The 15855-nt window shown below is 34.5% G+C and overlaps 1 protein-coding gene across 11 annotated transcripts in view; it reads right to left on the bottom strand.

Annotated features, from left to right (window-relative positions):
• MBD5 (methyl-CpG binding domain protein 5) overlaps nt 1-15855 on the bottom strand; it is a 447080-nt gene that overhangs the window by 28199 nt on the left and 403026 nt on the right. For 8 of the 11 annotated variants that reach the window (XM_056797199.1, XM_056797196.1, XM_056797197.1 and 5 more), the window contains 3 exons: nt 11080-12105; nt 9195-9406; nt 6386-7594 (listed from right to left, as the gene is read on the bottom strand). In XM_056797199.1, coding sequence (XP_056653177.1) covers nt 6386-7594; nt 9195-9406; nt 11080-12105 — 2447 coding nt within the window. Of the gene's footprint in view, nt 1-870; nt 3983-6385; nt 7595-9194; nt 9407-11079; nt 12106-15855 lie in introns of all 11 variants that reach the window. The other 3 variants (XM_056797200.1, XM_056797201.1, XR_008911762.1) reach the window with 2 other exon arrangements.

The raw sequence follows: 15855 nt of genomic DNA, 5'->3' as shown, positions 1-15855 counted from the left end.
AAGGGTGATTATATGGCAGATATTATGCCAAGCCCTGAGGATAAAAAGGGCAAAAACAGTCTGAAAATGGAGGAGGTGTGGATGAATTTAATAAGTTATTTTTCAAACATGTAGAATTTGTTGTCTTTGGGATATTCAGGAAAGGATGCCAAGTGGGCAACTGGAAATACAGTACAGACTAGACCATAGGATATACTTACAGGTAGAGATTAAGAAAAAGGAAGTAAAGAAGTGGAAACAAATATAGAAAGCTTTTCTAGTAGTTTTGCTATGAAATAGAAAAGGGATAATATGGGCTAATATTTTAATTATGTCCACATAAAATAACATTCAAATTGTTACAATTTCAATCAGTGTTGTTAATTCTAGTATTTGGTACTGGATACTTACTATATAGATGGTTGGCTCTAACCATAGATTTTATTTTTCATAAGACTGGTTTAAATCTAATCTTAAAGTGACAAAAAAAATAACCTCATACTAGTCATTTATTAAAAAATGAAACTGTTGATCTTAATCCTTCTCCCTAAGGATGAAAGCCTGCTAATTAGTCATATCTAACAAAATTATGCCTGTGCCTTAAACATTGGATTCCATTTCTATCAATGAGGAAAATATATATGCAAAAATATAGGTTTTTCATTATTTTGTGCTGAATAATACCAGCCATGCAGGCAGTGATGTGCCTTCATTTCTTTTTTGATTTGCCTCAGAAAATGACTGTTATCGAGTGCTAACTGTTCAGCTCGGTACCATAAATTTTCAAGTCTTTATCAGGTTTTGTGTGTTATCATACCTTTTACTTCTAAAAATTTTCCCTTTATTTTTTTAATTTTGCCCACATATTTAACTTATTAATTGGTACATTACCCTGGATAGCCAAATTCAAACTTTCCACCCTGGTCTTTTTCCTTGATTCTCTCCTCTTCAAGGAGATCCTGTCGACAGAGCATTTACATTCTGACTACAGCACTTAAAATTAAGTTACATTAATTTATAATAAATTTAATTCATACATTAATATTCCAAATAGTCTGATTGTTCTTTGAATTCAGAGATTAATCGATGGCTGTTAGGGTTAAAAATTATGTGCACATATAAATATTTTTCTATTCCCAAAATAAGAGGATACTATCTTTCAACAGAAATGTGGTAATAATGAAATTATTATCAGTAATTAAGACACAGCCATGGATTTCTATAAAGCATAACCTTGAACTATGACTTCATTGTGCAACATTTCACATTTAAGACCTCTATCTTGATTTTTCAAGAGACCCAGTCCTTGAATGAGGCCAGCTGAATTCTCAGGTTATACTCACTTTACTTGCAATACAAGTGACTGAATTGGCTAACAACTCCAAAACCTCCCCCAAACCCAAAACCTCACTGTAGGCTTTAAATATAATGAGACAATATTGGTTTATTTAGAACTGTGAACACTGCTAATAGTCTAACCTCTGCCTGGCAAAAATAATTATAAGCTTTAACTTTGGAAGTAGTTAGTATAGTCGGTAAGAAGAAATAATATGTACACTTTAAGGAAGAATATTCATTTCAAACACCATTATAGATACATGCAAGAGAGGCAGCTAAGGAGCACACTGGACAGAGTGCTGGGCCTGAAGTCAGGAGGACCTGGGTTCCAATCTGCCCTTGGACACTTTCTAGCTGTGTGATTGAGCAAGTCATTTAACCCTGATTACCTGGTATTTGATGCTTCTCTGTCTTAAAACTGAGACTAAGACAGAAGGTAAGAATTTAAAACAAATGAACCAAAACATCATATATCAGAGTACTAGTTAACAGTCTCTAAGTTCAACTAGCCAACCTGTCCAAATTTCATTCCAAATAAACAACTTAGCACACTGTTTAATCTTAATTCCTAACTCTCCTATCCTCATTTGTTTCATTCAACTCAGCTACAATACATTAGCTAAATTTAAAATTAACTTTAGGCCCAATGAATCCACAATAAAATAGTGAAAAAACGATTCACATAGGCAAAACAGAACATTCTTTAAAAAAAATTGTTAAGCAATACTCTTCTCCATTCAAACATGCTATTCTGATGTTTCATTACTGTATGATGGAGACACTGGCTCCTCAGAAGCTCTGCCAGTGGAGTCTAAACTCTGCTCAATGGTAAAGGCTGAATGTTGGCCAACCAACAGATTGTGTGCCTGTAATCTAGTAACTATCTCAACTAAATTCAGAGAATCACATCACCAAAAAGGTATGTCAACAGGTGGCTACTTTTTCTTTGACCATGGTATCTCATGTACATCATCCAAGGTGTGGAGGAAATGCTCACATTGATTAAATTGTGTATTTCTATAAGTATTAAAGCAAAGTTACCCTTTAATGTTAAATAATATAGGAAGGGACCCAAGATAGCAGTTGAGTATATGACATTTTTTTTTAGAAAAGTGAGAACTATATGAATTATACAAAAATAGCAGGGTTTTATCTGTTATTTTGTCCTAAAGCAGTTGCAAAGAATATTGCACATATTATATGCCAGAGGTGATGAACTTCATCCTTTAAATATTATTGAATATCTTTATAAAAGTCTGGAATAATGTTCATATTATGATTCTGTATTCTAGCAAGATGCTGGCCTTCATCTTGGCTCTTATAACTCCTGTCTGCACATAAGTCAGAGAAAACATGTGTCTACCTTAGAGTAAGCTGCAAATCCTTCCCAGGACATAATTGGTCACAATCCAAAACTAAAGAGAAAAACTTTTTAGTAAAAAGTCAAATGAAATACCATGTGGAGTAGCTGTAAAAGCAATGGTTTGGGAATCAAAATGCTTGGGTTCTGGTCTTGCCCTTCCTTTTGACAGTATGTGAGTTGTTCTCCTCTTTAGGCCTTGCCTCTTTCATTTGTAAAATGAAGCTCTCAAATTCTACAATTTTGACATGTGACATTACATTCAGGGAGGTTTCAATTAACAAAAATGTTTTAATATAAATAAGAGTGCAGGAAAACTCAAGTAATAAAAAAATGGGGAAAGTCAATCTGAATTAATGTAAAGTTTGATTTTAGAATATATCAAAAGAAATGAAATTTTAAAAAATCTCTTAAAACTTAGCAACTTGTAACAATTTCTATGAAAGTATTTCCAAGTAGAGTACTGTTTATGGAAGATCCAGCTGTAATCCATTCTCTCAACTTGTATAACAATGGCCTGAAGTGCTTAAAAGCAGTTTAAAATATGTTCTATAATCTTTTGATGCTTAAATTACTTACATAAATTCTTCCTTCATTAAGGCAATGCAAAAATAAATTCTAAACTAAGTCAAATCATCACAAATTTAATGTTAGTAGGGTATGGATTAATGGGGTTTTGTTGTACAATGCATACACTCTAATAGCAAAACATAATAAAGTCATATATTAAAATCCTATTACCTGGGAAATTTGGCCAATCTTTAAGGCTTAATGTGGGAGGAAAAAAGGATCCTATTACATCAATATTAAAATTGACTGTTGCCGATAATTCAGTGTCATGCTCTTAATATTTGGAGAGCACAAGCAGAGAACGGGGGACCTAAATCTACCAATATAATTTGAAAACACAGAGAAGCACTGATTGTTTGACAGTAGTTGTAATGTAATGTGTTTCAGGTATCAACTACCAACTTCAATTATTAAGACATTTGTTCCCTTCACTGGTATTTGGAAGGCTCATGAATATAGTTCTTTTTTATGTGTATTAGGAAATAATGATAATTAGTATTTATATAGGGCTTGAGCTACATGACAACCTGATAGGAAAACAAACAGGGACAACAACAGATGGAGTTTGAATTATTCTTACTGAGGGTCAGTCTGAGTCAGGAAGACATAGAAGGGTACAAACATTACTTAGAACAAACCAAACACTGTGACTATAGGGAAGACTCTGAACCTGTCAGTACTCCAGGCAATTCTCTAAGTTGACAAGTTACAGATGAGTTGTTACAATTTGTTTTGCTGGAAAAGATAGAAAAGAAATCACTGCTTCAGATGAGAAAAAATAATTTGAAATAATCCATAGTCCTTTATAATTTTCTTCACTCTAGCCTCATAAGAGTCTTTCAGAAAGCCCAAACAACATTTCAATGTTACTAGTTAATTTTCTTATTCAGAAAATCCCAATCTATTCCAACATAAGGTTTTAAGAACCATGTTAAACTTAAGAATATTTAACACTATACAAACATTCAAGTAATTATCTTACCAAAATGAAATGTCCCTGTTCTAAAACCTAAAGTCTTCAATCTAACTCCTAAAAATGCTAAGACTAGAAAGTGACAGGGAATTGTAGACACAACTGTTATTTTTGATTTCTGGTTTGACTACAATTGTATCTCATCAGCAAAGCAACATTAACATGTACTGAAGCCTTGGACATGAAAATTCCTATAGTACCTAACAAAGTTCTCATACACTTTAATCATTTGATAAATACCTATATAACAAGAGGAATGAGAACAGTCAGTGTTTAAAAATGGAATTCTACCTGGCTACAAAAATGTAGAAACAGTACATTATGGATTGATTTTTTAATACCATAAAAGGATTCTTTTAATTTTCCTCTGCAGACCAACATTTATATACTTTAGTCATGAGCAAAAAGTTTTTGGGTAGTTTCAGGATGTTTCCTCTCTATTATTCCCATGACTGAAGGTTTCTTGCTTTTTAGACCTACTCAGAGGAATTTTGGAAAGGGTCTTCACTAAGGTCTCTGGGAAGAGTGGGAGATTACTCCTGGCAAGTATGAAGACAAGCTTTTTTGGTATTGATTTCACAGGGAGCAACAATATTTATAAGCTTGATGCCAAAATGAAGTATATTTATTGGATGCTGTTGGTGTGGGGCAAGTAATGCTCTTTTAATAATGGCTTTTTGATTTAAGTGTATTTATGAATATTTGGACATAAAATGATCATTTTCTTCTAAATGGTGGAGAGGGAGGTAGCCTACAAACAGTTCAAGTCAAGCTATAAGTTAGCAAATGCAAGAATGTGAGTTAATGTGATGGTTAGACATCTATGACTGACAGAAAGTTTTTGAGGGGGAAAGCTCATGCTATACAGTTTCTTTAGTTACACTTTTTTTCTGAAGCCATACATGTATACTCCAGATTTGGTTGTGACAACAAAATGTTTTGTTCTAAATCTTTTGTTTGTATGACAAAAGCCCTTTTTAGTTGACTCTACTGTAATGTTTGGGTTTAACAACCTAAAGAATGTATATCTTTGATATTAGAGGGACTGGAAAAAACATGTTTTGCAAATCCAGGAGGTGCTGAATCATCTGCTTACCAAAACCCTAACCATCAGAGCCACAGTGTCCTTGTAAATTAAATATTACATGCAAATTATTCAACTATTTTGTTGAGATTTGGGAGATTTTTTTTTTTGCATGAGGATGAAATATTTCTGGTTTTCTGCCACTAAATTGAAATTAATTCGAAGTCTGAGTTAAATCACTTTTAGACTGAAATTGAGAAAAAGATAAAATGCATATTGTTTTTATATCCCCAAGAACATAAGATTTAGAGACTGAAAATTATATATTTCCCTGCCACACAAGGGGCACCTGTACAATCATCTGCTTCTAGTCAGAAATGTATTTTCCTACTAATTTTTTAATTTTACAAAGAGAGTCAATACTTTCAAAGGTGGGGAAAAAGGTCTGAGGTCTCATACTAATTTCTTCAAAATTGAACAGTAGTTTCAGGAAGAAGTTTTCATTTAATTTATATGATTGAGTTGAATTAATCAGAGCCAGACTACAACACTAAGTACTTCGATATATTAGGAAGGGCTAGGATTTTTCCTATAGAGATACCATTCAGAACATAGAAAATACCTTCACTTTCTACTAATAATGTTACATAATGCATCTCTTCTGTTCTACATATCATGATAGAAAAAAAAGGGATGGGTACCCTGAATTGACAATCAATTGATCACCTATGAAACTAGGGAAAGCCTAATACTTTTGGGCCTCCAATTGCTGCTGAATCATTTTGGCCATTTACTGCCCTTAAACCCATTTTCCCTCCCATCTTTTTGCATGACACCCACGGCTGGGTGGATATATAGAAGAGGTGGGCATACTTGGCAATGATTAGCAATTAGGATCCCAGGTAAGAGGCCCCTTGAACCTTCTTGGCTCTATAGATGCTATTTATTGCACCATTCAAGATCATTCTGTAACTTCAATTACCTCTTCATTTATACTTCAATTTTGTGGGACAAAAATGAGTTAGGAAGAAATACAATTTAAACCACTATGAAACTGATCATAAAAGTGACATCAAGCAACAATTGACTGATGAACAAGGCTGGCATTGACAATAAGTATAACATAGAGAGATTGATATACCTTCCCTTCCTCAGTGTTTTGTTGACATGAATTGTGAACTTCTTCTTCTCGTACTAATTTGCCAGGCCATGAAGTTAGTCCTTTGATTTGGCCCCAGACCAAGTCGCCAACATTAAACGTCCTTGGTCTATAGTGAATTAGCTCATTTGAAGAAGGGGACTCTGGGTTCCTTAGGTCTTCTTCACTACTAATGCTTTTAGCGTCCGAAGGGCTAGGCACACACCCATTAATGCTTTTGGCATTAAAATCTCCATTAAAATGGATGTAGTCTTTAACTAGAGAACTTTCCAGGCTATTTGAGGAACTTGGAGATTGCTCCTCCATGACTAGCTCTTGCTTTGAAGCACTCAGCAATTCTCCAAACCCTCTGCTCTGTTGAGGCCTATTTCCATTAATATGTGCACATCTTTCCACAGTGTTCTCCAGTCTCTCCTTAAAACTCATCATAGTTCTTTTGTAGTTGTTATACCTGAAATTTTCTTCCAACATTTTATCCCCTTGACAGTTTCTTTGTGGTAACAGAATTGGATGCTGTTCTCCTGGAAGTAATGGCAGTGTGGAGACATTATTGGGCCTTTCATGACAAGGGCTACTGTGGATATGGGCTGAATGATCTAAAAATTCCTCACATTTCCATCTGTTTATCTCTCCACCGGGACTCTGCTCGCCTTCCCACAGTTTTTTAGGCGTGTTGCAACCTCCTGATTTGAAATACTCAAATCCATCTCCCTCGCTTGAATTCTTCCCATGTTCCAAATTTTTTGGGAGGCGAGGCCCTCTTATATTCCTTAGCCTACTGTCGTGATCTGCACCACTAATGTTTCTTCCATGAATTACTGCACTGACAGCACTAGAGAGATTTAATGGGTCACCAATTGAGGCAGTGAAGGCACTCATGGCACTCAGAGCTGGAATGGGGCTAATCTGAGTTGTACTGCTAACTGCAGTGGTGATGACAACTTGCATTCCTTTGCTTGCAGCATCTACAACTGCTTTGTAAATTGCATCTACTGAAGCATCACCCTGACCAGCCACATTGAGGCTATCCTTTGCCTGTTGTCCCAGTGTTGGCTCAGTCCTCTGTTGCAACTCGCAAGCTGTATCTTGGAAAGGAGGAAGTGTAGGGTTAGAATTCTCAGGAAGTGCTGTCAGACCACTTTGAGTGCTCATTCTTTTGTTTAGGAGAGCTGCATCTTCCTGCATTCTCACCTTAAAGAAATATACAGAAGAAACAGTGAGAGAGAAACACCAAGGTCCTCACTGAATGAAATGACATCTTCACATTTTAATCAACATTAAAGATGTAAAAATGAAGGAAACATAGGGATAATAAAGATTAAAAAATGTAGAAAGCTATAAGATCATATTTTATGTTTTTACAGGGCAGGTAAGACCACTAAGAAAGATCAGGATTGGTTTTTTCCTTAAGGAATGCCCATGTCTTAATTCCTCCAACTAGCTTTGAGGGAAATTACAACAAAAATTTTATAAGTGATGGCTCTAAAAACTGTCATAACTTTTGATTAAGGATTTGAAGAAAGAAAGAACACATCAGCACTGTTCCAATGTTAACTCACTAAAATGTCTAGTGGCTTTGAAATAAATAAATGATACCTCATCTTTTCTCCAATAGAGAAACATTATAGCCCTATCATTTGAATTTCTGAAGTCTTCAGATAGAAATAAGATGAAATACTCATAACAACTGACAAGTTTTGTGGACATGAGTTAGCCACTCTGTGTTACCAATGATTTATTGTGACCAAGTTAAGAAGCTATGAGGAAAGCATAAGAAAAAATAAGTTTTTCAGAACATTTACTAAAAAAAACAAAACAATTGGATTGAGGACTTATTTTTACTTGGCAAACTTGGGAAAAGCAAGTAGTAATTCAATTATTTCAAAACTTTCTATTCATTATTTTTTTTTTCCTAAAGCTGATGCTCTCTGGGGCCCATAGCAATTAAGTTTTCCCAAACTGGCTTTATGGGCACCAATCCTAGATCACTAGCTGCTGTAGAGAACTAGTTAATGCAGGATTTGTAGATCAGTCAGTAGGTTGTTCCTCCTACCTACCTTTGGGGTGAAGGCAGGCCACTGTTGGAAGGTGAGGGAAGGAGGGAGGGTTAAGTCCAAGGCATTTTCCCACCTTTATAAAAATTCATTATGAACATTTCCCTGCATTTAGATTTCTTGTCCTCTTCCCCAATAAGGAAAATAATTAAACTGAAATATTTTATAAAGTTGGGGACCTGAGTAGCTTCCTTTTATTTATAACTCAATTCTTCATCTTATTAAATGTCCCCAAATATTTCAGTTTTACTTTTTTCTAATGCCAGCATTTTCTATTTTGATCACAAAGATTTTTTTATGAATATACTTTATAATGGTATATCAGCCTTTTCTTACAGCTATTAACAGGTCTCATAAAATTACAAAAATAATTCTAACAAAAGGAAATAAGACATTTAAATGGTTAATCACAGACATTGTTTTCTACTAAAATTACCCAGGAAGGAAAGGTAGCATGTAGTTCAGACTACTGAGCCTGGAAGTCCAAGAGCTAGTTCTGCTACACACCAGACTGGACAAATTATTTAAGAATTTCGAATTTTAATTTTTTGCTTGGTAAAATGGGGACCATAATATATCTATGACCTATTCTCAGGGATGTTTTAAGGAAAGGACTTTATAATTTGAAAAACCCTAATGAATACATTTTCCTCCTCCTATTCTTACTCCTAATACCCCTTGTTCCCAGTGTAATGCAATTTTTATTATCAAATAATAGGAAAATAACTATAAAGTACCTGAAAGTTTTGAAAAAGACAAGCCATAGGATTTGAACTGTTGCCTGAACCAGGAATTGTGGGCTGTCCTTGAAACGCCTGAAGATTCTGGTACCCATGGAGAAGTTGCTGTTGTTGCTGATTTGAAGGAAACATTTGATTGCTGTTTAATAGGGACTGTAGATGAGTCAGTTGATGGTTATTCAAAGTATTGTTTATTGATGACATGTCACCTGTAGTTTCAAGAATACAAAAATGTAAGTCAATATGATTTATAGAAGAGTTCTTAAGCTTATGTTTGTGAACAGAGCCATTCCTGAATCAAATACTAAATGCTGGAATTACACAGGTAATAAAACGTTTTTTCCTCTCTCAGCTCTCAGAAAGATATAAGGGATGATTTTGCATGGTATTTACATCTTTTAGGCACCACTTCTGATCACCCTTGCTTTTAATTTTTCATTTGATCAAAATGTGTATAAATTTGGCAGGATTGTTTCATAAGAACTATTTTTAAAACTTCCTCAAAATTTCTGATATATCTAAAAGCTTTTTGCAACTATGAAAATGTGGTTACATTAAGTTGCATGCCAATTTGTCCTCACTTGCAAATGCACTTATGCAATATTTTTGGTTTATGAAGTTCATTGGTAAAGCCCTAGTCTTTAATTGATGCCAAATGAAACTAAAAAATTTAGAAATCTGCCTTTTTGGTAGGAAAAGTAAAAAATTTATCACCTAAAATTTTTTAAAGTCAATTAGCATCACAGTAGGAAAAATTTACTTAGTAACTAAATCTACTTTAAAATTTCTAAATTAACCTAACTTGAAAGTTATGTTCACATGATGATTCTGAGGTCAAGGTATTAGGAATTCTCCTAGAGGTTAAAAAATATTGACTTTAGCTGAGCTTAGTGCATATACTTATTATCCCAGCTACTATGGTCGATGAATCCTTTGAGCTCAATGACTGTAAGCTGCAGTGGGTTAAGGTAATCAAGTAAATTAATTAAATTAAATTCAAATCATATCTCTAATGCGAGGGGCGGGGTTGATGGGGAAAAAAAAGGTTGGAAATGGAGCAGGTCAAAGCTTCCATGCTGATTAGTAATGTGATTAGGCCTATGAATGGCCCTTGCACTTCTATCTTGGGTGTGATAGGGAGATCTAATCTTAAAAAATACTGACTTTATAATGCTTTTTTAGCCCATTCAACAAAGTAGACTCAATGATTTTGATTTCATTGTCAAAAGCAGAGTATGCTATGATAAGATGCATGTTCTGAAGCATCTTCTAACACTTCTTTCTGTGGATGTATCTATATGACTCATTTTTTTTAAGACAATAAAGATATGAAAAAGAAAATGTCTGAGGGAAGTGCCACATCTATTGGGGCAGTTAGTTACCTTGAACTTATGCAAATTTGTATTTTGAGTGCTTTATATGTGATTTTGCTGGCTGCACACTTCTATTTTACTTTATTTTAGATTCCTCTGGAAAACAGGCCTCAAACTGTCTCCATTTAAAGTGCAGGACTCGTATTAACCCTGTGATGCCACAATAAATACAAGTGAAATAAGACTTTGTTAAAATGCACCTGCGTTTTACTATTTGAAAACCATAGTTATCATGGGAGAATTATGTTGAGGTGGTATCAGAATTATCAGACAAAAGAAAACAAATTCAAAAATGATATTTAAATATTGCTGTAATTAGGGATGGGGGGAAAGTCACTTTAAAATGTGCACAATTACACTTGTGTGTTTTTGTTTATAGTCCATAAGTAAGCTGTGACAAAACAAAAGCATGACTTGAACTAGTGTGACAAAATGGAGTCCTTAAAAAGGAGAAAGGAGAATTAAAAAAAAATTCTTTTGTAAAAAATCTGTGAAAACATTTAACTTACCAAGCAGACCCGTCCCCAGTAGAGGGTTAAGTAGCTGTGGCACCACAGAGTTACTGTTGAGTTTAGTTGGACCAGGTGTATTCCCAGCATTATTAGATATGTTCAGCAATGTTTCTGCCATTGACACCACTGCTGTCCCACCAAGTGTTGAGACAGTCAGTGCTGCCACTGCTGATGATGTAGTGGTTGTGGTAGTGGTTGCCTGGGAGGAGGTTGCTATGGAAACCTCTGGATGATTAGCAGTGTTGCCCGATGCCGAGTTCAGGACACCTCCCAAGAGCTGGGGATTCAGGGCCATTAATCCTGAGGCCCCAGTGACAGCGGGGAGGAGCAGGGGGTTAGAAGTAGTGTCGCTGCCTGAAAAGCTTGGTAAAGGGTTCCCCAGGGGGTTGGTTAAAAGGGTCTCAGCTCTGTTGCTGTCTGACTGACTGCTTGGCAAATGGTCTGGTGGGGTTGTCATCTGTGTTAATGAGGATAAAGGGTTATTTTGCTGTTGCAAAAGATCTGAGATGGTCAAATTGAAAGATGGCAGGGGAAGCATGGCAGCTGCTTGGGCTTGGTTCTGAAGCAGGGCAGCTAAGAGCTGAAAATGAACAGGTTGCAATACCTGCCCATCCACGTCAGCGGAGAGAAAAGCTAAAGCAGCGTTTACATTCGGGTTGAGAAAACCTAAAGGGTTGAGGTTGACCTCAGACTTGCCTTCTCCTGCTGAAGGCTGCAGGATATTTAATAGATTCTGGTTTAGGAGATGCTGTTGATTCACTGGAAGAGAGATAGGTAGAGAACTGAGAAGGCTGGGATTCAAAGGGTGCGGAAGATTGTTGTTTGAAGGGCTGTTTTGTGGAAAATGAAGTGTGTGCTCCTGGCCAACAAAGGGAAAATCACTCCCAAGGGGCAGCTGACTCTGCAGTTGGCTTCCTGTGGCAGTGGTAACTATAACGCCATCTTGAAGTACAGATGTTGTCTTTGTGATGGCGGGTTGGTTGGTGCCAGCTATGGCTATGGATGACGATGGTCCTGAACCTCCTAAAATAAAAAAGCAACCAAAATTAATCATGACTATTAAGGGAGAATGTACTATACTGGATATAACTGAAAATTACTTCTGTTAATAAAGTAAGACCTCATGAATGTGAACTCTATCACTCTGTAATGATGACAATAATGTTACTTATGCTCTTTGGAAAAAAGTTACCTTGACTAATTTCAGGTACATGTTTAGAGAGACTTTGTACATCAAGAAATGACTGTTAATTGCAAGTAAATTTTAATTTTGAGGGTAGATCAAAAGGGACCTCTATTTTGCAGATTTTTGTTAGCAGTTCAAATTGCTATATGGATTTGGAGGTAATACAATTTAATTTCTTAAAAAATACATCATAATCCACCTCTCCCCCCTCTAATCCCCACTCCACCGAATCCCAGGCAGGTAAGCAGTAGACAAAAAACTGAAGGGCATAGGTAAACTTGTGAAAAGTTGTTCTTGGAAGTGAAGTACCTTGTTCATGTAAAAGGAGTATGAAAGGAGGATACATGAATCTCTTACAAAATTTCAATGTGCATTTTTTCCTTTGACTTTGTTACAAAACATGTTTTATGGCCTTGCACACACACCATCCTCATTTTTTTCAATTACAAATAAGATTTTATTGAGGTAGTAAAGAGTTGTGAATTTAAAGTTCTGCATTTTATCAAACATTGACCAATTAACAATTACATATCAGAAAAATGGTACATTTTTTGAACATTCTCAGATCCTAAAATAGTTTCAAATAAATAATTTTGAGCTTTTAACTCTCTTGATTTCTGTTTATTTCATTAGAGTACTTACAAAAACAATTTTAAAAGTTTTTTTTTTTTTGGTGAAACCTTTACCTTCCATCTTAAAATCAATATTGTCTATTGGTTCTAAAGCAGAAGAGTGGCAATGGCTAGGCAATGGTGGTTAATTGACTTAAACAGAATCACATAGCAAGGAAGTATTTGAGGCCACATTTGAACCCAGGACCTCCTGTCTCTAGGTCTAACTCTCAATCTGTTGAATCATCTGGCTGCCCTCAAGAAAAAAAAATTTTAAGGAAAATATAGTGGGCTAAATGACATGTTTCACTAATTCAAACTGGTCCACTTAAATCCTTAGAATTAAAGAGGCATGACAATATATTCTCTCTTAAGTCTTAATAAATACTTATTGATTATGAATATGATTAAAATAATGCCATTTCATATTTCAAAACAAAAATTTGCCTTGAATAATTAGAAATATTATTTCATAGGCATTCCATAAAACAGCTTATACTAATCTGGTTATCCATAAAAATCCTGCCTGTGTTGTTCTGCATAATGTACATGTCATAGATCACTTAGGACTGTTGAGTATGTGCTTACATTTTAAAGAAACTTAATTTTATCAAGTTGTAGCCTACAATTTAATATTCTTGAATCATACCTTTAGCCTGCTTCATTACAATATCTTTTTTAAAGAAGAGTTTTGTCAAACCAATATTTATACGTATATTGTACATAAACAATAGATTAAAGATTTTTGTTGTACCTTAAAAGGTCAAAAAATGTATAATTCAAGTATTACATATTTTGTTCAAGTACTGAAACATAAGTACTTAGGAAACAGTTGCAAAGAAGAGAAATATTTAAAGTTTTTACAGGATCTTGGAAGGGAAAATGTAGGGGAAGACATATATCATTATGGTCACATGCCATGATCATTTTTTTTTGGTACACATTAAGTAGATGACTTAAAGTAAAAAAGGAAAATAATCTTTTCTAATACATAAATATTTCTGAATTATTAAATAAAATTGTTCTAGTCATAGAATATAGTACAGAAGATTACTGAATGCTGACACAGACATACAGAACAGTTTCTTTAAAAGGATTTCTGGCTTATTATAAAAGTATAAACATTTTACTGTATGTTAACATCTATTACATCTTTAATAAATATGTACTTCCCAATATTGGATTTGGAAATAATCTTTAAAAATTAGATAATAAAAGTAATTTATTGGCAATCATTATCACTCTTATTTATCTTCTAAAACAATAACATTTAAATTTACATAGCACCTTTACTTTGAAGTCAAACAAAAAAATAAAATAACTCAAGTGTGTGGATAAAGTTTTATTTATGAAAAATTTTCACAAAGGTTATTTTATTCATCTTTCATTTGCCACCAACAAACCAGCATATTTAAGATTCAAGGAAGAAGCAATTTTTTGACAAACTTAGAAAGTTCACTAGCCAAAACTACTAAAGAAATTATGCTAGTCATAATATAATCATTCAAGCAGATGTGGTTTTGGTCATTATTTTTTTTAAACATCTACTTATATATCTCAACTGCTCATTTAGTGGATGATCTAGGTTTATTGTTCAGTGATTGATTACTATATGTACTCCTCTTTCAATAAAAATAAAGAAATTAAATGTTTTATAGCATCACCTATAGAAATACTCTTTATCTTTTCAAAAGGTTTCTCAACTATCTTAAAGTAATAATTTACATTAGCTTTCATATGTATTTTATTTTTATTTAATTTGACCATCACCATTACTTATATGTATTGTTAAGTTACTGCCAATGGACATGAAGGATGATCATTCATTTGAAGGACTACCATGTTGAGGAGGGATTAAACTTGTTCTTTTTGTCACAAAGGAACAATAAGTGGGGAGATGAAAGGAAGTATAGAATTAGGCTTCATGTTAGGAAGAATTTTCTAACACTTGTTCAAAAGAGTTGTTCAATAGAACTGCCTCAAAATATGGCAGGTTTTCCTTTCTTGAAAATTTTCAGTAAGGGGGTGGATGACTACCTGGTTCTGTAAAGCAATTTCTTATTGTGCTTGATGGCACTGAAGTCCCTTCCAACTCTCAGATTCTGGAGTTTTGTTGTCTGTGTAACCACATATACTTGCTAATCTTTAAAATAATAATTTCTTAAGAGTTATGGTGGAATTCAAGGTATTGAAATGACCACTATTGAAATTACAGTGTGGCCCACTGTAACATACTACAGGCAGGTAAACAGTAAAATATATGGAGATGAAATTCAAAACAGTTTACTGTGATTCTTGTTAAAATTTGAAGGAAGAAGTCGAAACCACAGTCTAAAATTAGTGGCTTATGGTTCATTAATAGGCATTATTTAATCACAAATAATTAAGAAGTGGTTAGTAGACAATAAACATCTCAGTTTTCATCTTTTTTTTTAACCTCTCTATAGCCTTTGACAGCATTGTTTATCCTCTTCTGAATATTCTTTCTCTTGAGGTTTTCATGATAGTGTTTTCTTGGTTCTTCTCTTATATGTCTAACTGTTACTTCTCATCTCTGATGGATTTCCCTCTAGATAACATCCTCTGATCCTGGGTATAATCCAAAGGTCAGTTGTGGGTCCTCTCCTACTACCTATTTATACTTCCTCAGTTGGTGATCTCCTCAGCTTCTATGGGTTAATAGCTTTATGCAGATGTCTCTCATAGCTACTTATAATTTAGCCCTAACCTCTCACCTGACTTCTAGTCTCACATCTTCAGCTGCTGACTGGATATTTCTAATGCGATAATCCACAGATATCTCACACTCATATTAAAAACAGAACTCATTATCCTTTCTCTAAACCCAAACTTCCTTATTCCTGTAGAGGGTACTAGCATTTTTCTGATCACCCAGTTTTGCAAGCTCAGTATCATCTTTATTACTTTACCAGCACTCATCCCACAAATATAATCTATAGACAGATCTTGTTTTCA

Source organism: Monodelphis domestica, chromosome 4 (genome assembly GCF_027887165.1).
Source record: "Monodelphis domestica isolate mMonDom1 chromosome 4, mMonDom1.pri, whole genome shotgun sequence".
Classification (NCBI taxonomy): Eukaryota; Metazoa; Chordata; class Mammalia; order Didelphimorphia; family Didelphidae; genus Monodelphis; species Monodelphis domestica.
Note: the sequence above shows the minus strand (reverse complement) of the source record. Positions and strands in the feature narration are given on the sequence as shown.